General features: G+C 39.5%; 1 protein-coding gene across 4 annotated transcripts; it reads left to right on the plus strand.

Moving 5' to 3' along the window:
• Positions 1 to 419: 419 nt before the first annotated feature.
• clip2 (CAP-GLY domain containing linker protein 2) lies at positions 420 to 23,572 on the plus strand. Of its 4 annotated transcripts, none has more exons than XM_079474862.1 (17): positions 530 to 824; positions 1,382 to 1,598; positions 6,408 to 6,916; positions 11,725 to 11,849; positions 13,648 to 13,861; positions 14,054 to 14,251; positions 14,372 to 14,475; positions 15,001 to 15,061; positions 17,024 to 17,074; positions 18,125 to 19,084; positions 19,629 to 19,686; positions 19,962 to 20,045; positions 20,369 to 20,525; positions 21,378 to 21,537; positions 21,821 to 22,009; positions 22,123 to 22,185; positions 22,318 to 23,572. In XM_079474862.1, exons 2-17 carry the CDS (start codon positions 1,484 to 1,486, stop codon positions 22,327 to 22,329), a joined length of 3,060 nt encoding a protein of 1,019 aa, XP_079330988.1. In that variant the 5' UTR covers positions 530 to 824; positions 1,382 to 1,483; the 3' UTR covers positions 22,330 to 23,572. The 4 variants fall into 4 exon arrangements, with proteins under 4 accessions (XP_079330989.1, XP_079330990.1, XP_079330988.1 ...); XM_079474861.1 differs by lacking the exon at positions 17,024 to 17,074 and adding an exon at positions 15,795 to 15,899 and having other exon boundaries at positions 22,318 to 22,861; XM_079474863.1 differs by lacking the exon at positions 17,024 to 17,074 and having other exon boundaries at positions 420 to 824.
• The last annotated feature ends 225 nt before the right edge of the window (positions 23,573 to 23,797 follow it).

Here is a 23,797-nt window from a genome sequence, read left to right on the forward strand (position 1 = left end):
ATAAAGCTACTTTTGACGTTTGTTACACTAAGACAAAAAAAACAACATGATTCGATGCGAAACGAAACGTAATATTATGAAATGTTTATTTATGTAATATTTAGCACCTTTCAGTACTACTTAAAAAACAAACCAAATTACTTGTTTTATGTTAAACTGAAAAGGAACAAATAAAGTTGCAATAAAACGGATTAAATGTCCACTGTAAATGAAAGCGGTGAGGACCGGAAGTGTATAAATTCCACAGCAGCCGGACTTGTAGTCTTCAGTTTCCGGTCCCACACGGGATGTCCATGAATGGGCAAAATGCAAATTTCATTGTGTATTAGTGTCAAGAACATCGGTCAGAAAACTAAAAGGAAATATGTGTAAACTACGTATGCTTTTATAATAGACCAAAAAGCGAAATTTCCTGATCCACTCCTTAACGCGGGGAGTCTCCTCCTCCTGATAGTAAAATGCGCTCCCCAGACTGCCCCACCACTCCCGCAACGACCCTCATGTATTCCGAATAAAATGCCCCACTGACACACTTTGAGGGCATTTCTCGAGCAGAGTAGGTGCTTGGGCAGGGACACGAGGACTAAAAGCGCCTTTCCAAAACCGAGCCGGTGTCCGCGAGCCTCGCATCCCGCCCCACTCCGGCTTCTTCAGCTCAGCATCCATATTTCCCCATCCGCGTGTCTGTGAGGGAGACAGAGAGAGCGGCTGAAGGGAGTGGCAGGCGCTGACAAATCTCATGCCGGGGGGAAGCCGACAGAGCCGTCCCCGTACAGAACATCTGAAGTTCGTCTTTGTATTTCGCAGGTTTTGTACTTTATGAGGTAATGGTGATGTTTGTGTGTTTGTGTCGCCTGACAGGGGCTTGCGAAGACGGTAGTCTCGAGCTCGCCGCAGTGAAGAGCCAAAACAATAGAGCGGCGGAGTCAACGGCGCGATAGTGACCCATCACACCACACACCCGCCTCGTTTAGCTTATACTGTATGCCTTTTGTCGCATTAATGTATGTTCGTTGAAGTGATAATTTCTTGTGTTTTTACAAGCTTTGACAGTAACAGTAACGCCGACATCAGTAGATAGCGTGTGTGCTTCCCAGACCCTGCAAGAATATCAAAAACGACCTTGTTACCGAATTATAAAGATGCATGGATTTCCTCTCACTTATTTTAATTTGCGTCGTATTAAGGGATTAAGCAATTAAGTGTCGATTGTTACCGCGATACAGACGGATCATAGTCACACTGTGTCCTCCTTTGCCCTAAGGCGTTGCGTTATCGCCCATTCTGTGTTTATGAACTTGTGTATACCATCCGTGGTGAACATCTGTATTTAAATGCATGTGTAATATTTGCCCTATATTTACTTGGTGTGTGTGTTTAGTCCTGCAGGTAAAATGAAGAGGGATATTCGTCATCCTCACATTTAGTGCCTCAACCAAAACCCCCAATAGCTGCGAAACTGGAAGTTTCTCCAGCGGACATAATGAACGTGCTGAAGTCGAGTGGCTTGAAGATCCCGGGCAGGGGTCCTAAACACGCCAGTCCAGTGGGACGGACTACCGCTGCCCCTTCCACCAGTCCTGCGCCTCAGAAAGACAGTAAGTCAGCTCTTCTGGGCCTCGCTGGCCTCCAAACCCCCTGGATGTACCGATACCTTCATCACATTACCCGTAGGCTTACAGAGAAACATCTTGGGGTTGGGGTAAATATTTGCAGCGTGGATTTACACACGGTATAGAGTAGTAGATTATACAGGTGAGATCATCTAAATTTGGGCAAGTCCTGTGAGAAATGTTGACTTTTGATTGACGAATCTGACATGGTCGAGATCTTCTCAACAAATGAGGACATTTGTATGACTTGATTCTGGGTTTTGTTCTCAGGAGAGATATGTGAGACGATGTTATCTCATTGATGTCTAGGAGAAATAACTGGGAGACACTAAAGAGATTTTGTCATATTTGTCATATTGGGAGTAGACAGGGCAAAATACGTAATAGGTGAACTCACGAGGGTCCGTGAAAGTGTAAACCTTGCAGTTTTTAGCGTAATGGAGCTTTCGGTGGCGCTGCCCATGATACAATTGTAATAAATTGGGTTTTTGGACAAATACTTGGTAGTAACATGGTATTACAAGTGACAATCATTTGTGGTCTTGTGGCGATCACTCCATACCATGGTGATATCAGGCAACTTTGGTAAGGAACTGTGGTAGTGCCATGATACAGTAAAGGAAGTTTTAGCTGTTATCAGTGGATAGCAGCATGTTGTTTTAAATTCTGTGGCGTGCAAAAGGATCATGTTTGAAATCATGCAGCTACTTTCCATGCAATAGCAATTTATTACAGGCGCGTCCAAAAGAAATCAAAAGGATTATGACAGAGTAGGACATATTATTACCGTATTGCAAATCTTTAAAGCCATCAAGTTTGCTCACAACACAGGATAGAACCAACTTTTGTTCAATATGGCTGGACTTGGTTTGATGTGTCAGATTTCTACCTCTCGTTGACACGACGCAAGCACGTGACTTTAGAAGACTTGGAATGTAATACACAAGTTGTCTAGGGCCCTTTTGTAGCGAAAACACTGTTAAGTTGCTGTATGCAGAAAATGTATTTTTGTTCCACAAAAAAAGTGTTTTAAATGACATAAAGGTGACAAATATGTGACAACATGTTCAGTGGCTTTGTGTGTACCGTGCACTTGCAGAAGTCACACGGTGAAAATCATATTGTGGGATTGATTTAATTCTTGACAGTGTGGTTGTGGTTTAGCGTACTTATCTATCAGATCCAAAGACCTTGACACCGGTGACACACATGTTGATTACATAAATCACAGTGATCTAATCCCTGCCTCACTGACGTGACTTACCTCTCATCCAACCACAGACCACTTTATTTACATTACTTTGTATGTCACCCTGAAGGGTGTCACAGTTCAAGCAGACTGTGGAATGCTTTGTTCGTGAAACACACACACACACACACACACACATACAGGAAGTGAAGTCTGTAAGTGAGTGTAAAAATAAGGCAGCATAGTTGCGCTTCTAGTCGATTAACTCTCTCTATCTCATTTTAACTCTGCTAATAGTTCTTGTTGTAAATTGAACAAAATACAGTTATTGGTATTTATAAACATGTAAAATGCGGTAGGCTGTTTTTTTTTAGAAATTTCGCACCACAATTATAATGTGTTGTATCTTTGGCTCTTAACACTTACTGGTCTCTGTTACTAGCAAAACTCCACTAGCGTTATTTTAGTCTTCTGTTCACATTATGCACATTGTGTTTATTAGGAAAAATTTGAGAAATTAACTTTTTTTATCCCATATAAAAATGAGAGATATGTTTTTTTGATATCCAAATTTTGTTTTAGAAAATGTATATTGTAGGTAAAATGAGTGTGAAGGTCTTGAGTCACGTACAACATTGAGCGAGGAACTGCCATATTCCATTCGCATAGCATTTATATCGATATTTTATGCAGAAATAGTCATTTGTATTCTTATTGAGGAACAACCTTCACATTTTCTCCAACTCTTCTTGAAACTCATTCCAACCAGATGTCATGCATCTTGGTGATCTTTTAGGGATTATTATTTGGTGTATAAAGAGTTCACATCAATTCACATAATCTGGACCATTTCCATCCGCAGTCTTTGTTTGCAAATATTAATTCCCCAATTTAATAAAATATTGAATTGATCAATGTTGCCCCATTGGCTCATCTTAACCACTTATGTTGGGCAAGTTAAAGCAGCAGGTCTCATTTGCCATACTAAAATACCCATTTCCAAAATATGAAGTGTTTACAAACACCTTGAAATTACGATAATGATCTTTGAAGAGACTCTTCCCTACTCCCCCTATCTAAAACGTTGTCATAATGGCCACTACCTTTCTAAGTGGGCGGTTCATTGCTTGAAAGCCACAGTGTGAAGTTTATATTGTAAAATCAGACCTGACATTTATTATTATTTATCTTAAAACGATGTATATCTGAAACGATTATGCTAATGTTCTTTTTTTGCAAATTCATGGCACCGGTGATGAATTAACCATAAACTATTAAAGTTCTTCAAATAAACTTCAAATGTTATAATTACAACTTAAAAAGTGCCTTTCCCTTTAACACTCGTTGGATAGAAGTGTATGTGTGGAGGGAATGGTTAAAGGCTGAGCTGGGGTCATTGTGTTAGTCTCTGTTGCTGAATGGTGGGTTTCAGATGGTGGGGAGGAGTGCGGGCACAATAGTGAAGTGAAGCCTGTGTTCCTCTCTTCTTCCTGCATCGCTCTTTTTTTTCCTGTCTGATCTGCTGTTACCGTAGCAACGCAGACACTTGGGCAAGCAATGCACACAAGCTTCAGCTGAAGGGCTGCGATGGGCCGATACTTCCTGAATGGGCCCAGTTTTCTGTAACACAGCGTAGTGTCCATTCGCAGCACATGTGCGCACACAGACACACTTCCTCTGCTTAGATTTACCATGCTTGGTGTGCTACACAGCTACCTTCAAATCTGATGGATATTTTGGATTGTTATAAACTAATTAAACAAAATTGGGCACCACCGTGAGATCAAATCTTGCTTACGGCTTTCCCAATCCTGTTCCCAACCATTTCTATCTTATAACCTAGTGTCTTTGTGATTAAAAGCGGCATGTGTATTTCCTCATGTCCTTAATCCACTGTTCAGTAATGTTATATTAACGTTTTATTAAATTATGTTTACTTTGGCACTTTTTGCGTGCTTGCATACAGTAAGCCAAATCCTCCATACATTGACAAAGCTGTTATAATGCTTTCCTTGTTTTGAAGCATGTTTTTTAGTTCTCTTTGGAGGACCGCATCTACAAAATGCACAAATGTAAATATTGAATACTGAATAGCGTCATCCTACACTATCGATGTTGCAGCTCTAGTGATGCTGGTTGTTTCAGCTTCACAACATTGTTCTCCTCAAATAATCCTGCAAGTATTTTCCACCACAGAAACGTTTGTTTGTATATTTCCATCTAATCTGGTGTTCACACTGCTGCCTGTGCGGTAAACTACTGACCTCAATGTAAGTACGTCAAGAACTCACACCATAGAACGTCTGTCGGTTCACCAACATACTGTAAACTGTTGTTTATCAAACAACATCAAATTACATCAGTATGTTTTTTTGACCCATGAAGAGCCCAGAATTTGTTTCATATCAGAGATGCTCAACCACCATCTCTATCAGCCAAAGAGCATGCTGGAGCAATTTGGAGACAAAAGCAGTCATTATTCCCTTCCCCCAAACCAGAGTGCATCCCGGCATCAATACCACAAACACACACACACACATGCAGAGGTATGAGAGGCTCTCAGAGTACATGGTAATTGATCTGTGTCGCTCACACATCCTTATTGCATCAAAGGAATGCGGCATATGCACAGAGGACCAGGGTTCATAAACTGCATCGTGGCAAATCAAACTGACCTAGATTTGGTGAGGAATAAAAGTCCAGTGCAGTCTTGCATAAACGCTGCGGTGACATCCAGACATGATCGAAATTATGTAATGAGATTCTGATGCAGTGTGTTCAATGTGCTGTTTAGCAAGTGCTGGCAACAGATGCTATGAATACAGTCAACACAAACCGTTTAGGTTTTCTGATGTCAGCTTTTATATTACTTAATAAATGAAACGCACAGGTCACCACCCGCCAACATTGATTTTCTTGATAGACTTGTCTAGCTGGTGGACAGAATGGGCATGAGGGGCTTTCTTGTAGAACTGGTTGACCAGTGTTTGTAGGTTAAGTTGGTGGTAGACCTCTGTGGGTTTTTAAGTGGAGACATTTCTAGATCAGGAGTGGTTGGTTATAGAATACAGATATACACCTATACAGATATACTTATATGCATAATACAGTTTATGGCAGCCCGTGAGAAAAAATGAACATTCTTAATAAAACATAATATGTGAACACGTTTAGTATTAACAGTAACAAAAATAGCAATTTAATAGTTTAAGTTTTGTTACTTTTAATTTTGTTCTAACGTTGTGAAAAAAATGTTTTAGATGTAGATGGTTGATTCGATGAGGAATGGTAAAAAAGCATACAAATATACAGAGTTAGTATTTATCATTATTTTATTAAATAACATTGCTTTATATTGTTTTAATTTTTTGTTATTTCATTGAATTTAACATTTTATTTTATTTGGGTTCATGACTTTTTTAATGAATTGTTTTGATCTGGGTGTCAGTTTTGTTTAAAAAATGGTAATTGGTCAAACAATCATGTGATAATCCTAAAATGGTACAGAATACACCAACATTTGACAACAAAGCAGACTACCAGCTTTTTTTAACCTTTACTATATCTCATTCTGGTATTGAATCAATCCTGCTCTCTGTCCCCAGGTTGCCCCTTCAAGCAGACCACTCCCACCCCCAGCAGCAACGCTTCAGACAAATCCAGCTCTAAAGCATCCGAGGTTGGTGATGATGTAGCCGGGGACTTCGTGCTTGGCGAACGCGTCTGGGTGAACGGAGTCAAACTGGGAGTCATCGCCTATCTCGGGGAGACCCAGTTTTCCCCAGGACAATGGGCAGGAGTGGTGCTGAATGACCTGGTCGGGAAAAACGACGGCTCTGTCAACGGTGTGCGTTATTTCGAGTGCCAGCCATTGCAGGGCATCTTCACCAGGCCCTCCAAGCTGACCCGGCAACCCATCGGAGACGGAGGTGACGAGCAACAGCAGAACGCGCAGATGCAAGGCGGTCCCGGTCAGCGTGTGGTCATGCCGCTCAGAGAAGGCATGCTCAACAGCTCTGTCAAGACAGGCAACGAGTCCGGATCCAACATGTCTGACAGTGGATCTGTGAAGAAGGGTGGAGAGAAGGACCTTAAGGTCGGGGATCGAGTGCTGGTGAGTATTCAAGTGACAGTGAGTTTAATAAATCAGTGGAAATAAAATGACTTATTATTTGTTTCTACCGGCCTCCGTGATGCTATATTATGGATTTTCAATTTTCCCGACCATAAAGGTCTTCTAAAAAGAGAACTGTTCCTTGTAACTTTACATGTTGGTTGTGTAATGACTCCTTCCAAACGATGGGGTGATTCCTGGCAAGAATAAACTGTAATACGTAATATTCTGCAGTCCAATGGCTGGCTATGGAAAACAGATGAACTGTTTCGCTTGCCTTCTGTTAGCTTTTTATATTAAGGTAATAGATGCTGCCCGATAGCTGTAGGGTTGACTTTAGGGTTGATTGGCTTTAGGTCAAATTGCTTCCCATTTAGTATAGCCCAGCCTTTAAGCTTCTCTTGGAGTCAATATTCTTAATCAAATGGGATTACCACTCCATAAACCATCAGACATTGATCTAGGCTACTTGACTGTCCGCTCCGCTCCAATCCCATATGACACCTGATTGGCTTTTCCAGCGATGCAGGGAGGATGCCGCGTGTACAGGCACACATTTATTTGTAATGCACATATTTCTGTTTTAATGTGACCTCTCTGTCTCTCCTATTAATAATAATCAGTGATATGGTGTAGTCAACATAAATGCTATCTTTATGTGGATTCAATGAAAATCGAACGCATGAGTTTGGGGTGGATAGGATGTACTACCGGTTAACCTACAGGAATGCTGTTCTCATATATATCAGTGACACTAATTATATTATTATTTACCCGAATGTAAAATAGATGAGGGATTCTCTCATCTTTTACTCACCCTCATGTTGTTTCAATCCTGTATACATTTTATTGTTCAACTAAACACAAAAGCTATCTGGAAGAATGTTTGTTATCGAACAGATCTAGGGCGCCATTGACCTTTATAGTAGGAAACGTAATTACTATGGTAGTCAATGCTGTCCCAGAACGGTGTGGTTTCCTACATCATTTTAAATATGTGACCCTGGACAACTAAACCCGTCTTATGGGTAAATTTTTCAAAACAAAGATTTTTACATCGCCTAAAAGCTGAATAATTAAGCTTTCTATTGATGTGATTTATTTGGATAGGACAATATCTGGCAGAGATACAACAGTTTAAAACTGGAATCTGAGGGTGTAAAAAATCTAAATATTGAGGAAAAATGCCTTTTAAAGTTGTTTAGTAGCAGGCCATCCATTCTCAAATATATTTTTTACAAAAATCTTGACGAAAAATCGATAATTCTGACCCGTACAATGTATTTTTGGCTTTTACAAAAAATGTTTCCGTGCTACTTAAGTTTTGTGATCTAGGGTCATGTATCATCTTTTGTGTTTCAACAGATCAATACATTGTATACAGATTTGAAACAACATGAGGGGGAATAAATGAAGACAGAATTTTTATTTTGGGTGAACTGTCCCTTCAATATATTGTTCTTGCATTAAGTGTTGTGTTTCTCAATTGTTTAGCATTAGTAATATTTCATTCAGCAGTTTTAAGTGTTGCACGTTTTTGTGACATACTAACATTGAATATCATTTTTGCTCTGTAAGACCCTGTTCCTAAATGAACCAAAATGATCAGTTGTGTTTTGATTCATACAGCCAGCAATGATGCATTAAATATAGATTTTGTTCTGAAGCTCACATGTTTGATGTCATGATAGATGCTAGGATTTAGCTGAGCTGCATTGGACATATCTGCCCTTTCTTGCTCAATTCCTCACTTTTCATTCCTAACAACAGTATTATATTACCATGATGACTGTGCTTTACTGCATAAAGGACATTTCAATGCCATGTGGACGTATACAGTGAGGTCCATAAATATTGGGACAGAAGCAATTTTTTTTTAATTTGAGCTGTGCATCAAAATGTATTAGAGTAACACTTTTTATAATGGATACTATTCCATTTCCTACTACGGCAGACAATGATTTCACAGAATTGAAAATTCCCAACCTTCTTCCAAATATCTTTCTCTCTTAATTTATACAGGTATGAAATGACATGAGGTTGAGTGAGTGATGACAGAATTTTCATTCCTTGGGGGAACTATCACTTTAAAATAAAATGTCACCCTCATGTTGTTCAAAATGTGTTTTATTCTTTCTTCTATGGAACACAAACAATATTTTGAGAAGTGATTTTGTGTCCATACAATGAATCCCAATGGGGTCCAGTGTTGTTTGGTTATCAACATTATTCAAAGTATCTTCTTTTGTGTTCTGCAGAAGAAAGAAAGTCGTGGGTTTGGAATGGCGTGTAGGTCAATCATTTAAATTTTATGGTTAACTATCCTTTGAGCTGTGCCTGATCATCTCATGTTATTGGGTCATTCCATGTCAAATCACCAAATTTCGAATATTTCTCATATTTTGGCTTTTATCACTTCTGATGTTGGTCTTGCTTCTGTAAAAGTATAAAAAAATCCAAAATTTGAGCCAGGGATCTCTGGTTGAGTTGACACAGAATGATCCTATTGTAACGCTTATTCTACAGTGCTATCAACTGTTATTTTATCCAGGAAATTGTCAAAAAGGTTTCAATCCATAACCAATTTGTCCACCGAAACACACCAAGAAATTTAGCTTTATTTACAGTATCTGATAAAGAAAGAAATATATATATATATACCCAAACACAGACGTTCCTATCCAAACAATATTGTCTCGCAGTGGATCGCTGAGTTACAGTACGTAAACAACACTTGCTCTGTAATTGTGGGTTTGTGTTAAAGGTCTTTCTATTTCTTTGCTTAACAGTCTCAGGGTAAACAAGTCCAGCCTGAATAGGGTTGTTGAGTACGTGTTGCAGTTGTAGCCTTTTGTGTGCTCATAGTCTTGAATGTGCCTCCGTCAGCTGAGGCGGTCCGTCAGAGGAACAGGAAGGTGGATTAAATCACTGCCAAGTTGAGGCTTCTGCTGACTGATGGTGGATCTGCAGTGTTGCAACTGCGAGTGAGAGATATTGAGAGAGTCAGCTTTCTCCTCACCTCTCATCTCTGTGCTGGAATCCTTCATTCCCCTGCATTCCGTTCTTTTGACACCCAGAAGGATTGTAAGCGTTATTGTTTTCAGTGACCGCTATTCCTATCTGAATGTGGTAAAGTAAACACCGTATGACCGGATTTTTCCTTCTAGTATGTTTTTCTGATCCACACTAGAGTATAGACTGAACTCATCTGCCACGTCGGTCAACCGCCCGCACAAACACAGACCCGCTCGCTGGCGGCAGGAAGTGATGTGTCTGGCTGAATACATCATGGCTGTCGGGTGGAATCCTTGTCCAAAAGCTCTTTTGTGAAGGGCTGACAACATGGAGTAACTATTGAAATAAAGAATTGATATTGTGGTTTTCTATACGGGGCCAAAAATATAATGTATTAATTCTGTAATAACAATGTCTCTTAGGACATTTATTCAAGATTTCACCCAGATGTTTGGTCATAAACATGGTGTATGGTTTTAGGGCAGAACCAAGAAATGGTATTACTGGGAGAGATCACAAAATCTCAGATTGTGTCTGTAAGCCTTCTGCTCCCGGGAGTCATATACACTCTGTGTTGCTGTTTGTGGCGCTATGCGTAATTTAGCCGTAAAGCTGTGAATGTGACCTGCTTGGAATCAGAGCCTTTGCCATCGGCGCTGTTTTCATTGTGACCAGCATGTACAGTAAGAGCATTTACAGAAAGATGTTTGTTTGTGTTGCACGCTAAATGCACTGCCATCATTGCCTACTGAATGAAAAGTGATTAGTTTGCGTGATCTCTTGTTTTTGTTCCTCCCACTGCTGGCTTAGCTGAATGTAGGCCAGCTCAACCAGCACAACAGTCATTCCCAGTTATATCTCCGCAGGACCAGCAGAGTTTTGGCATGTTTGTGTCACATTGATTTTCATCTATGCTGTTGACATGTAGTGGAACTGTTTTTGTCTGCTTTCCTAGATGTTTAACTACATGTGACGTTGTAGCACAAATTACAAAGTAACTGGAACTCTCCTAGAGAGATCTTCTAAAGGAAGGTGCACCAAGTGGTTGTTGGTTTATAGCTAATAAGGGGGCCTGCTTTCTATTATTATAAAAGCATGTGAAACCGTATAGATGTTCCGGACATTGCTTCATTCATTCAGAGTGTGTTCCATGCGGCAATCTGGTTTTACAAAAAGATTAAATGTACAAACCAAAAAATATAATGTATTTTTATAATGTAAAAAGTAGAAAAATGACGCGTTTTATTCAATTATGTAAAAGTGCATAAAAACAGCGCCGGCTTGAATGTAAGCTGTAATCCATTCAAAATATGACTTTTCCGACTATTTAGTTTAATGTTTGCCCAAGTAATTCCAATAAGAGCTTTTGGTTTTAAAAAAGTTTTAGTTTTCTCTTTATTATGACAGGTGGTCTAAAACATTTAAGCAGTAAACGCACTATGCAATATTCTTATCTTACCAACTTATCTTACCAAAATGCGCAGTGTATAATCGGAGCAAACTGCATGAAACACTATATCGCACAAAGCCATGTGCTGACTTCACTTTCCACATGAAATGTCAGCATAATCAATTCTGTTTCACATGCATTTTTCTATATTGGTAATATAAAGTGTATACTGCATATTATTTAGTATGGTATAATTCCATTCTCAATAAATATCCATAAAGTCTTAATGCACCTTTTAAATGTAGAAGGTCTACATATAAAAAATATATCACAACAATAAGTTTTATCATTGTAAACTATGTTACCACTGTAAACCACTAAAGTTTCTCTGCTCTCTCCTTAGGTTGGCGGCACTAAAACAGGAGTGGTGAGGTACGTGGGGGAGACTGACTTTGCCAAGGGCGAGTGGTGCGGAGTGGAGCTGGACGAGCCATTGGGGAAGAACGATGGAGCTGTAGCTGGAACCAGGTGCATCATTAGTCTTCTACTGACCTGTCCTCCTGTTAAAAGTGCCTTAAACACTAATGAGATCAATTGGTTCTGCGTTTTAAACGTCACGGCTGCAATAAATCTTAATTGTAATGCATGTAAAGTCAGCATAAAATCTGAATTAGAGAAGAATTACTTTCCTGGTCTTATTGGGCAAACAATTCGATTCCTTCGTTTTTTTTGTAGGCGTTCAGTAATAGTCACAATATACCAGTATTGACATGTTATTAATAAGCATAATTTTTATTATATATTTTATTAATGGTACATATATGATAATGTTAATAATTCAAAACAATATTTTGGCCACAATAATCGTGCATTGAAAGTCTAGTATTGTGACAGGGCCAAGTATTAGATTACATGTAATAATTTACCCGGAAAGCCTTGTGTTTTCACTTAAGAACAGCGATCGATGAGTATCCAGACAGGAAAAAGAGAATCATGGTTAATTGTTGACATGTGGCTCAAGCCTGTATTGGGAAGATTATATCAGGGTGTCTGGAAAAGTATTAAAAGTTAACATAAATGTAGAGAGGTTTTTTTTAATAAAAAAATCTTAAATGCCATTTCCCGTTTCTCTAAACCCCTCCCTTCCACAAACCCACTGTGCTCCGATTGGTCGGCTAGCCCAGTCAATTGTGATTGGTCTTTCCACATTCGCACAACTGCACTTCAGGTCTTGGAGGGTTATTAGTTACTTACAAAAAGATGATTCGTACACAGAGATGCTAAGGTTAGAAAAATGGCATCGATTTGTGTTATAAAGATAATGACACATACGTATGTAAGCAAAAGGACCCACAGCTAAACATTAGACACACACAGTAAAGCGAAGTTAATCTGCAATGCTAACGTATCTGACTTGTGAAACATTACAGCGTATCAACGAAATCCATGCACAATCCATGCAGAAATCCAAGTAAAAAAAAGGTACCGACAAAAGTGACGCACAAAAAAGTGGGCTCACACCTGATTAGCAGAACAACTTCAGTAGTAAACCACATAACACAAAATTAGCGATTTTCAACAATCAATAGAAGATATGACTTGCACGTCTTCTTAATCACACTTACAGGTTGTGATTCAGACATATTTACTGGCCCAAATAAAGTCATGTTGACGCATCTTTCATGGAGAAACGCCTAGCAATTCCCACACTGAACTCGCAAAGGTTGGAGAAAAAGTTGTCAGTAAAATGACCAAAGGTTTGGATTATAATGCTGTGCAAGCGTGGTGAAATATTTTTATCCTCGTGTTTTTTTTTATTATCCTTTGGATTTGGAAGTAAAAAAACTAATACTTCACTGGAAGCCAAAACGACTTCTTTGGGCGGTTCAGAGTCGACTCCTTATTTTGGGAGACAATATCTTTATTATGGACTTTTTTTATTAACAACTTTCCAGCTCTTTAACCTTGAAGGGAAACAACGTTACACACTGAAAGACAATTCAATTCAATTTGAAGACATACAGTTAACGTGTTCTTTAATGTGTCCCCCATTTGACCGATTAAAACCTGACGTGGCGATGAGGTCTTATAATGTATGGAAAGCGTCTTAAAAAGTATTTAATTTGGCTCCACAATTCCTGTATATACCTTGTATATGGTTTGATATTTAAAATGAAAATGCAGATGCTAAGAAAAGCAACACAATGTTATGTACTGTAAGCAATGCAGAAATGATTATGTTCGACTTGAAGACGTTTGTTGCTAATACTCTATGTGCTATATTTGTGTAGACTGCATTTCATCTCTCTCATCTCTGTCTCTCTAGATATTTCCAGTGTCCGCACAAATTTGGCCTCTTTGCTCCGATCCACAAAGTGATCCGCATTGGCTTCCCGTCCACCAGTCCAGCTAAGGCTAAGAAGAGCAAACGGATGGCGATGGGTGTGTCGTCTCTGGCTCACAGCCCCTCCAGCTCCTCCATCAGCTCTGTCAGCTCTGTGGCCTCCAGCGTGGGGGGCAGACCCAGCCGCACGGGCCTGGTGAGAGACAGACAGTTAAATGAAGAAAACAAATGAAGCATCACATTAACATTTGTTTTCCGAGATTTCCACCTGAAGTGTCACATTTTTCACGAGCAACCAAACTTTGTTCATGTCTGTGTATGTAGACTGGCATGTGTTAATGTGCCGAGGACAATTTTTCAAAGGTCTAAAGTCTTTTGCCTTTGGCAGTTGACCGAGACATCTTCGAGGTACGCACGGAAGATCTCGGGGACCACAGCACTGCAGGAGGCCCTGAAGGAGAAACAGCAGCACATAGAGCAGCTCCTAGCTGAGCGAGACCTGGAGAGGGCTGAGGTCGCCAAGGCAACCAGTCACATCTGTGAGGTGGAAAAAGAGCTGGCGGCACTAAAGGCCCGACATCTGCAGGTGTGACTCACATACATAAACACCTTTATTCTGTTACAAACCTTATACACTCCATTTAACACCACATTCTTGGTCCTACTATAAAGTGTTTGACATGTTTTTTTTCGCGGTCTCATGCAGTATGCAACAGAAACGGAGAGCAACCTACAGCAAGTTCGAACCCTGCTGGCAACCGCTCAGAAGGACAAAATGGAACTGGCCAATCAGCTTGAAGAAGAGAAAAGGTTATTTTTACTTTGAATTGTATCCTTGATAATGTTTTTCCACTTCATGTTTTATTCACAGAAAAATATTATTCTAAACTTTATTGATCCTTCGCAGGAAATTTAGATCGTTACATCATTAGCAGCCACGTTCATTGTTAACACACAAACATCTGTCCAGCACATAAGATGCATAAGATATACTAATACATACAGAAGGACTAAAAAGTGCAGTTACATGATACTAGAAAGGATAACAGAATTACAGGTGTTTATATTTATATAGTTATAGATGTGTGTTTAGGTAAAATGATCATTTTTGTTTCATTCTGCTTATAACAATATTTGTCCCTAATCTTAAATAAAACATATCGGCAACTATCAAATAATCCACATGCTAGTCACCACAAACATTTTCGAAACATTCGCAGAGTAAATGTCAAGTCAAACGCTAAAACATGCAAAAGAAATTGCCTCAACCGTAAATTATTTCTCCTGTATTTGAGGAATGTTCTGACACCTGGTGGTCATTGTTTGTCACGACAGGAAGGTGGAGGATCTTCAGTTCAGAGTTGAGGAAGAGTCCATTACCAAAGGAGACCTGGAGGTATCTGTCTGTTTTATTCAACAAAACACTCTGAGCAACAACCCCCTAATAATGTGTAAAGACATCTTTTCTGCTAATAGATGAATGACTGTTCGTTCTTTCATTTTTAAATCTCTTTGAAACAGGTGATTATTTCATAAGCTTTTTATTTTAAATATTCAACATTTTTAAGGATCGTTTCTAAGGATCATCACTGAATTATATTACAAAAACAGTTGAAAAAGCTTCAATCACATGTTAATACAGTATACCCCAATGAAAGTTCGGTAAGCAATTATATAAAAATAATATTTTGATGACATCACATGCCTAAAACGGATAAATAATGTAGAGTATATCTTTCACTTTTAGCTCTTTTTCAAGTTGTGTTATACATCACATGTTTTTTTCTGCTCTTGCTTCTGTCGAGCAATCTATAGGCAAGTATACAACCCTACGACAAGCTGCACTTACAGCCTCATTTCTCATCTCTTTAAAAATGCTAGATTTGAATATATATGATCAAATACTCTTCATCAGTCTCTCTGCTGTTAAGATATCAATAGATTCTCAGCAGTCACATGGTCAGAATCACCGAATTATGCAAGTTCCATTTCCAAACTTTACAACCTGACCGACGCCCGATGTATTCGATGAGACTCGCTTATCTTTTCGTCCTGTCTATAAGTGTTTCTCTCTTTCTTTCTGTTTCCTACCTTTGTCTTTACACCTGCCCCTCTGTTTTTCTCTGTAGACTCAGACCAAACTGGAGCATGCTCGTATTCGGCAGCTCGAGCAGAATCTGCATTTGGAAAAATCCAAAGCAGAGCGGCTCAAGAAAGAATTAGAGGAGAAGATGGTAATTGTGCAGGGAGATCAGAGACGCCAGCCTGTAGCCATCTCTCCCTGTCCCATTATTGTCTATGAGCTCCGCTGCTTGCGCTTGATTTGCCCGGCACGGGATCTCCATCATTCACCAGATTTAATATTCACCCAGTGCTCTTGTATGCGCAGTTGACCTGATGTCAGTATTAACACAAAAATATATTATTAAAGATATTAAAGAAGATATTTTGAGGAATATTTGAGTGGTTTTGTGTCCATACAATGGAAGTCAATGGGGCCCAATGTCATGTGGTTACCAACGTTCTTCAAAATATCTTCTTTTGTGTTCTTGGCTCGGATCAAATTGATTAATTCACATTTTTGTATTCTTATTGTCGATATAATTGAATATTTTATTATATTCTTATATTGTTGTGAATCTTGAGTGTTGGAGATCCTTGCCTGTCTCTGTGGAACAGCTCTGCTCTTGATAGCCAGAAACCGCTTTCGACTTTCATTTGCTGAGTATTTCTTTCATGTGTTCTGTTGCTGCCTGAGAACCTCAAGGGAGTTCAGGATTGCTTTTTTTCTAGTTTTGCACTGGCCTTGAAATAGTTTTTTGATGCCGAAACATCGCCTCTAGCATCTAAAGGAGTTGCGATAGAACTGCCTCCTGGTTTTATATTCCAGGATAAGTGGTGGCTGCTATGGCATCACTATTATTATTGCTCTAACTTACTGTCCTCTCCATTTTACAGCTGGTGAACACACACATCCTGATCTTTTTACTAGAGCCATTAGCCAACCATTTAAAAACTCCCTAGCAACACCTTAGCGACCATCTAAAACACCCTAGCGACCACTCGGAAGGCTTTCACAACCACCTAGCCACACCAAAGCAAGCACACAAAACTCCCAGCAAACACCCAGATCACAGTAAATACCCTAGCAACTTCTATACCTACACCTTGGTGAACATCCAAAACACCCTACCGACCACTCGGAAGGCTTTCACAACCACCTAGCCACACCAAAGCAAGCACACAAAACTCCCAGCAAACATCCAGATCACAGTTAACACCCTAGTAACTTCCATAGCAACGCCTTAGTGACCACTTTCACAAATTCTATTCATCAGAATTTCACATTTATCAACAGGTCAGAGGCAGAATCCAGCCAACCCCCGTGAGGCTGGACAAGAGTATCAAGGTGATATAAAGGGAGTAAACTAAAGATGAACATCAAAACTAGAAATCACTCTTTCACTTTTCTCTTGTGGTTTGAGACTGCGTGTTTGAACTCTCGTAGTGCTACTGTATGATCTCTAATAATATCTAATGATGCTTTTCTCTGGACTCTCAAAATTTTCAATTATGATTTTTCCACAATAACTAACATTTGGTGTGCCCTTTCAAATGGGAAAAATAAATCTTAATATTGTATTCCTATTGCCTTTTCTTTAAACATAGTTTGAAATCTAGTAGCGTTTGCCTGTGTGTGCGTGTCTTTGGACTTGCTGCCATCTCATGCCTGGCTGCTTCTAGATGGACAGACTGAAGAGGGCATGCTTGATCTGTTATTCTACAGGAATGCTGGTGTAGTCTTAGGTTGCACTGTATATGCCTTTTTTGCACCCGCAAAAGCCGTTCAAGAAATGGCCATTTACAGAAATGTTTGCAGGGCAAGAAAAATGCTTTATATGCTTTCACGCCTATAACGCCTTTTGGGTCCAAGTCTCCAGTTCTGCGGACAACTCTTAAGTACATTTTACAGTGTAAACTATATTTATTAATAATACAAAAATAATTGTTAGAAATGATGGTCATATTTTGAAACGGTAATGACAGTGAATTTTTTGCATTACAATACATCAAATGTTTTTTATGAAAAGAATACAACAAAAAAATTATATTTCCAGAATAGCATTTTTTGTTTGTTTATACAACAAGAATGATAAAAGACGATGGCTTTTTTTTTCGGGGAAATTTTTTGTCCTAAACCAAAATGGTCACTCATAAATCACGTGGCCCTAATTTAAAAGTTTATATTGTTATATAAATCTCATTGTCGCATTAGATCTAACAATAAAATGTGCCCTATGTACAATCTATATTTAAATCTCAAGTTTTAAGTCAAACGCAGTGGAAGGATTGCGGTAATGACTTAATATTTTAAGAGTTGCCCTATATAACATGAACTGGAGGCTTTGGTATATAAAAATAGTATCCCAGACTTAATGACCTTCCTTCTGTCCTCCAGCAAACCACAGTCGAGGAGAAGAGTCGTGTTATCCAGCTAGAGGAGGAGTTGGCCGTACGCAAAGCTGAGGTCGAGGAGCTACAGGCTCGACTGCAGAGAGGCTCCTCTGGCCTGGCGACAGATGTCTCGGTACCGGGCGTGAGCTCGGAGACTCTGGTCTTGCGGGAACAGCTGCTCTCTGTGGGCCGGGAATACCGCGAAGAGAGCAGCCAGCTGCGCGAGAGGTACGAGGCCTCCCTAAGCAGCAGCCAGAAGGAGGTCGAACGCCTTAAAGCCACCACAGAACGTCAGTGCCAGGAGATCTCCGACCTGAAGCAGAGACTTCATCAGGCCACACGTGAAAACATGGAGATGATGGACAGCTGGAAAGCCAAGCTCGACACCTTAGTTGGAGACCATCAGCGTTCCCTAGAGGAACTGAAAGCCTCAATAACGGGAGATCGGGGGGCGGCTGGGAACGCTGGAGGTGAGGGTGAAGGAACCACACCCGAGATGAGACTCGCCCTAGAGAGTCTAAAGATGGAGCGGCAGCTAGAAGTGGAGAACCTGAAGGCCAAACATGAGATCGAGGCTGCAGTGATGACCAAGGAACGCGATGACCTACGCTCCCGACTTCAGGAACTCAGAGATCAGCTGGAGGAGAGCGAGGAGAACTGGAAGATCCAGGTGGAAGCTAAGAGCAACCAGCATACTGTGGAACTCAAAGAGGTTTGGGAGAAGCTTCAAAAGGCTGAGGTGAGGATCAGTGAGCTGGATAAGTCCAATGAGGGACGAGAAACAGCCAGTCAGCTTTTGAAAGAGCAACTGGAGCTGGCTGAGAAGAAGATGGTGGACTATGATGCTCTGCAGAAGGCTGAAGCTCAGAGTCGGGCGGAGATCCTCTCTCTTCAGGAGAAGCTGAGGGTCAGTGAGAACCGACTCCAGGCTGTAGAGGCCGATCACACCACCCAGGATGTTAATGTATGTGACAAATAGCCTGTTTTTTTATTTTCAACATTTCTTGTCAAACATTATTAGGAGCAGCCACATTGTATGAATCAAGATACTATTGGACTTAAAGGGACAGTTCACCCCAAAAAAATACTCACACTCAAAATCTGTGTAAACCTCTGCGTTCATCAGAACAAAGACATATTTGGAAAAATGCTTGTAGCAGTTCTTGGCCACCATAGTCACTTTATAAAATTCTTGTTCTGCTGAACACCAAAGAAGATATTTTGAAGAATGTAGGAAAGCAAACAGTTCTGGGGCACTTTTGACTAACATTATCATTTTTCTAATATAGTAGCCAATGTTGGCCAAGAACTGATTGGTTACAAGCGTTTTTCTGTGTTCATCAGAACAACGTTTATATTTATACAGATTTGGAACACGAGTGTGAGTAAATTATTTCATGATTTTCATGACTTTTATTTCTTCAGCTGAACACAAACAGAGTTATTTAACCTTAAAAAATAACACTATATATCCCTATATTTTTGTTTAATGTTTTCTCTCCATCCAGATGATAGAAAATAACTTCAGCTCTGAAGAGAAGATTGAATTAAAACAGAATATGGAAGGTAGAGTTTACATACAAAATAATGATACTTGAGGTTTTGTCTTGCAATTCATGTAATATCACAGTTGTTAATGGTGTGATGGTAAATTTAAAAACGATATACGTGTTCAAATGATTGGTCATTGTTAAACATTTTCTATAACTTGTTTTGTAATTCTTTTAGTTTTTGAAGTCTACAAAGACAACAAGAGAAGATTCATGTTTTAATAGGTATTCTTTGATATTTCAGAATCTTGTAGAAATCTTCTAAACTAATGACTTTCAATTTTCTTTTAGAAACTCTGGAGAAACTCACAAAAAGGGAAAAAGAAGTATCCACTCTAACAACCCAAGTTGACGCCCTCAAATCCCAAATAACGGGTAATTAAACATTATAAGATCACTGACGTTGTCATTTTGTAAAATATGAATGAAATCAATATATTGGATACACGCGCCAGGCCCGAAGTTTGGCTTTTAATATAGGCTAACAATTCTTTTATTAACAATATTAATACTTAAATGTATATTAATTCTATCAAATGAAAGTAAAACTACTCAACAGCTATTGTTTGTTTGCGGATGTCTACTGGGAGTTAAGTTTGGGTCACATAATGTTTGTTTATGTTGTTGCCGCTGAAACAGTCTATAACAGTTGTGATATTTTCGATCTTTTTTCGTTAAACGCTACCTTTTGTGAATAGCCTTGGATGAGAAGGTTCGTCTGGGAGAGAAGAAAGCAGATGCACTCTTAAATGAGAAAGTGCGTTTGGAGACGGATCTGGACTCCATGACCAAGAAATCCCATGATGCATCTGGCCAGCTGGTGATTATTAGCCAGGAGCTGCTGAAGAAAGAGAGGTATAGAGTAGAGCTCTTTTTGATTTATTACGGGTCCGAGTGAGGTTTTAAACACTCGAGATGGTAATGACAGCACGGGCCATCTGGTAATTGACTTTAGTGCTTATTTATTGTCTTGGTTAATGAAGTACATTCCAGGATCTGCTTTCTTCCTTGTGTACTTTTACTTGAAATGAATACGGCAGATTTCATTTCTGTCGTGGACGACCATCATCTGGATTGTCGATACACCAACAGGAAAGCTGAATGTAATCCACTCAAAAGCAATTTGACTTGATGAAGGCAATTACGCTGATTAAAGCTCTGGCCTAAATGTCATTTAGCCTTTTCGATCAATGCAACATGCAAACAATGAATGCTTTCCTTCCCGTCAGAGGCTTTAGGCTTTGTCTTGGGAATTCTACATTGAGAACATCTTGCTGTTGCTGAAAAAACCTACTGAAAACCTACTGAAAAAAGAATAAGTGACCCTAACGTTTGGCACAGAAATGGGTAGCATGCCAGATGTTCACTGCAAGGGACTTTTGCGAAAACAACCAACCTAGATAACATTTGAAATCCGCATCATGCTTGCAGTGTAGATGCAGTGATAGAGTCACTCAACAACTTCAAAGTCAAAACATACTTGCTATGAATGCTATCGCTACTTTTCTCGTTTCTATTTAAATGCCTTAGTAAAGGACTAATGCCCTTCATTGTTTTTCCACATATGTCCATATGACCTTATGTTTCCCACTGCCAGGGCCAATGTTGCTTCGATTATTACATCGCAGTTACGTACAGTATGTACAATACATTGTAATACAATACAGCTACTTAATTTACTATTTTGTGCATGCGGTTGTGTATCAGGAGCCTGAATGAGCTGCGGGTGTTGCTGCTGGAATCTCCTCGTCACTCTCCAGGAGTGGATTGGGATCTTAGCCGTGAAGTCCACAGGGCAGAGTGGAGGGTGAAGGAGCAGAAACTACAGGACGACATCAAAACCCTGCGGGAGAAACTTTTGCTGCTGGTGAGACACATGATGACACATTTTGTAGCCATGTTGTGACGGATGTTAGCGCTCTGGTGTTTCTGGCATCTACAAAAGCGTTTTATCCTTTATAAGTAGAGGAAGGTAAAGAAGAATCTGGAAATGTTGCAGGATTCATACTCCCATTTCCCATATCACAGTTCAATGTCTCTTAGCGTGCACATTTACCACCAGGCCATTAACTATATTTCCTTCACTGAACTAAAATAGCAATGTTTTGACGATCTTAACAGCGTTTATTCATGCAACATCATTATCTCAGGGTCGAGAGAGGATGTCCCCAGACCACCGGAGGTACTCTATGATGGACCCGTCCACTTCAGATACAGATGTGGCCCGACTGCGTCAGAGGCTGCTGAACACCGAAGAGGCTTTGAGGAACGCATTGGAGCACAACCAACACGTGGATCAGCTAGTGCAGGCCATGCGTACCCGCCCCGACAAAAACCAGGTTGAGAGCATGCATGAAACTACTGCTATGAATAAGTCCAGCCACCATTTCTTACTGCATTTATGACTCTTGTGTCCTGTAAACTACAGTGGAATCTGATTTGTTTTCCACAGGCTCATTCTAGTGCAAATTCAGCAAATGGAATCCACCAAGAAGACACGTCCATCGAACAAGAGGTTAATAGATCTTCATTGAAAAAACGCCATTCAATTTTCTTTATGACTTAAATATTACATTTAAGAAAGATGTTAAACATGTTGGTGTGCGAATATTGATATGTTTTTGCAAAACTCTGTTTCTCGTTTTAGGAAGAACACTGACGAGGGCAAAATAAATTCTCAAGTGTTAGGAAAGAATGGAGGTGAAGAGATGAAGAAAGCCGATCTGATGCCTAGACCTTTGGAGTAATGCTTCACCGGACATCTTATGTTCTTTTTGCGGTTAACACCAAAACAACAACTATATCGACAAAGAAACTAAACATCATGAAGAATATCTAATATGATGCGAGATGCCTAAACAAAGCATACAGGAAGTGGTTTTTAAGGTCGCGTTACGACTTCTGACACCGTCCCTGTATGCTACCTCCGAGATGGACATTGATTTAAGAAATAAGAGAGCATCGATCAGGATCCTCAGAAAAACAACATTCTGCTGTAATCCCCGGTTGCTGTTTAGGAAACAATTCTGGCCTCAATTTTTACCCGTTTAACTTATTTATCATTTCTGAATAATCAAAAACTCTTTCCAACTCCCAGCTTTGGCTTTGAAGGACTTGGCCGTGGCATTTTTCATAGATACTGTAGCAAACAAGTTAATAAAAAGACAGGCTCCTGGATTCCATACCTGCTCATATTTGTGTTTTTATTGTCATTTACAAGTACAAATTATACAGTATTCAGCAACCACTTTATACATTGTAAAGTAATGTATGCACAATACAAAATTTTCAGACGGTTGCAACACCCAACGTGTAGTTAAAATCAAATCAACAAAGAGCAAACCGCTTTCACTTAATGATTTTTAAAACTGACGCTTGTTATCTTATATTTTAGTTTACTTTATGGTAATTCACGACAAAAGGAGCTCATCCAAAATGAAAGGATTTACATGATAGCCATTCTTTGGTTGGATTTAACATCATTGATGTTGGTTTTCGTCTTTCAGTTGCCAGTTTCTTGAAGTGACATTTTGCTCATGCAGGTACGGTATAGGTACTGGCCCATAATTTAAAATCTAGCTTCTCTTGTATTGCTGGTAGTCGATGAATGTTTTGCGTACACGCAATGTACCATTTAAGCAACGGGTTTGACAAAAGGGATTCTTGGCTTAGAATGTTTGGTCATAAATCAACTTTATATGATGTGATTGTCATTACAAGCAAAAAGCATTTGCTCTTAAGGGAAAATTGATAGGGCCGGCCCCCAGATTTGCATTTGAAATTGCTTCAGATTGCTGTTGGATTCGATAAAAGATGCATTTCATGTGTTGGGAGGAAACATTTCACTCAAGACTTTCTGTAACGGTTCCCAAAAATCAGTCATTAAACATGAACAAAATCAGAACCTTGTAGTCTATTTATGACTATAGCCCTTTATTTTGTGTGGTTACGGTACAAATAGTTCTGGTACTATGTAGTAGTTGAAGGTCAATATTATATATAAGGTCAAGGGTAATACTGTAGGTCTATCTAGCAAATATAATCATACGAGCATTATTAACACTTTTTCGTGGCATAAATTGAAAATTTGACAGTAAACAGAATCGTAATAAAACTCCTTCAAACAT

Source organism: Barbatula barbatula (genome assembly GCF_947034865.1).
Source record: "Barbatula barbatula genome assembly, chromosome: 2".
Lineage (NCBI taxonomy): Eukaryota > Metazoa > Chordata > Actinopteri > Cypriniformes > Nemacheilidae > Barbatula > Barbatula barbatula.

Excerpts from the sequence above, each read along its gene's own strand:
- clip2 (XM_079474861.1), top strand. The coding sequence starts at position 1,484 with ATGAACGTGCTGAAGTCGAGTGGCTTGAAGATCCCGGGCAGGGGTCCT. Across the intron at positions 13,862-14,053 it reads GACCCAGCCGCACGGGCCTG|TTGACCGAGACATCTTCGAG; the intron begins GTGAGAGACAGA and ends TGCCTTTGGCAG. Across the intron at positions 19,085-19,628 it reads ACACCACCCAGGATGTTAAT|ATGATAGAAAATAACTTCAG; the intron begins GTATGTGACAAA and ends CTCTCCATCCAG.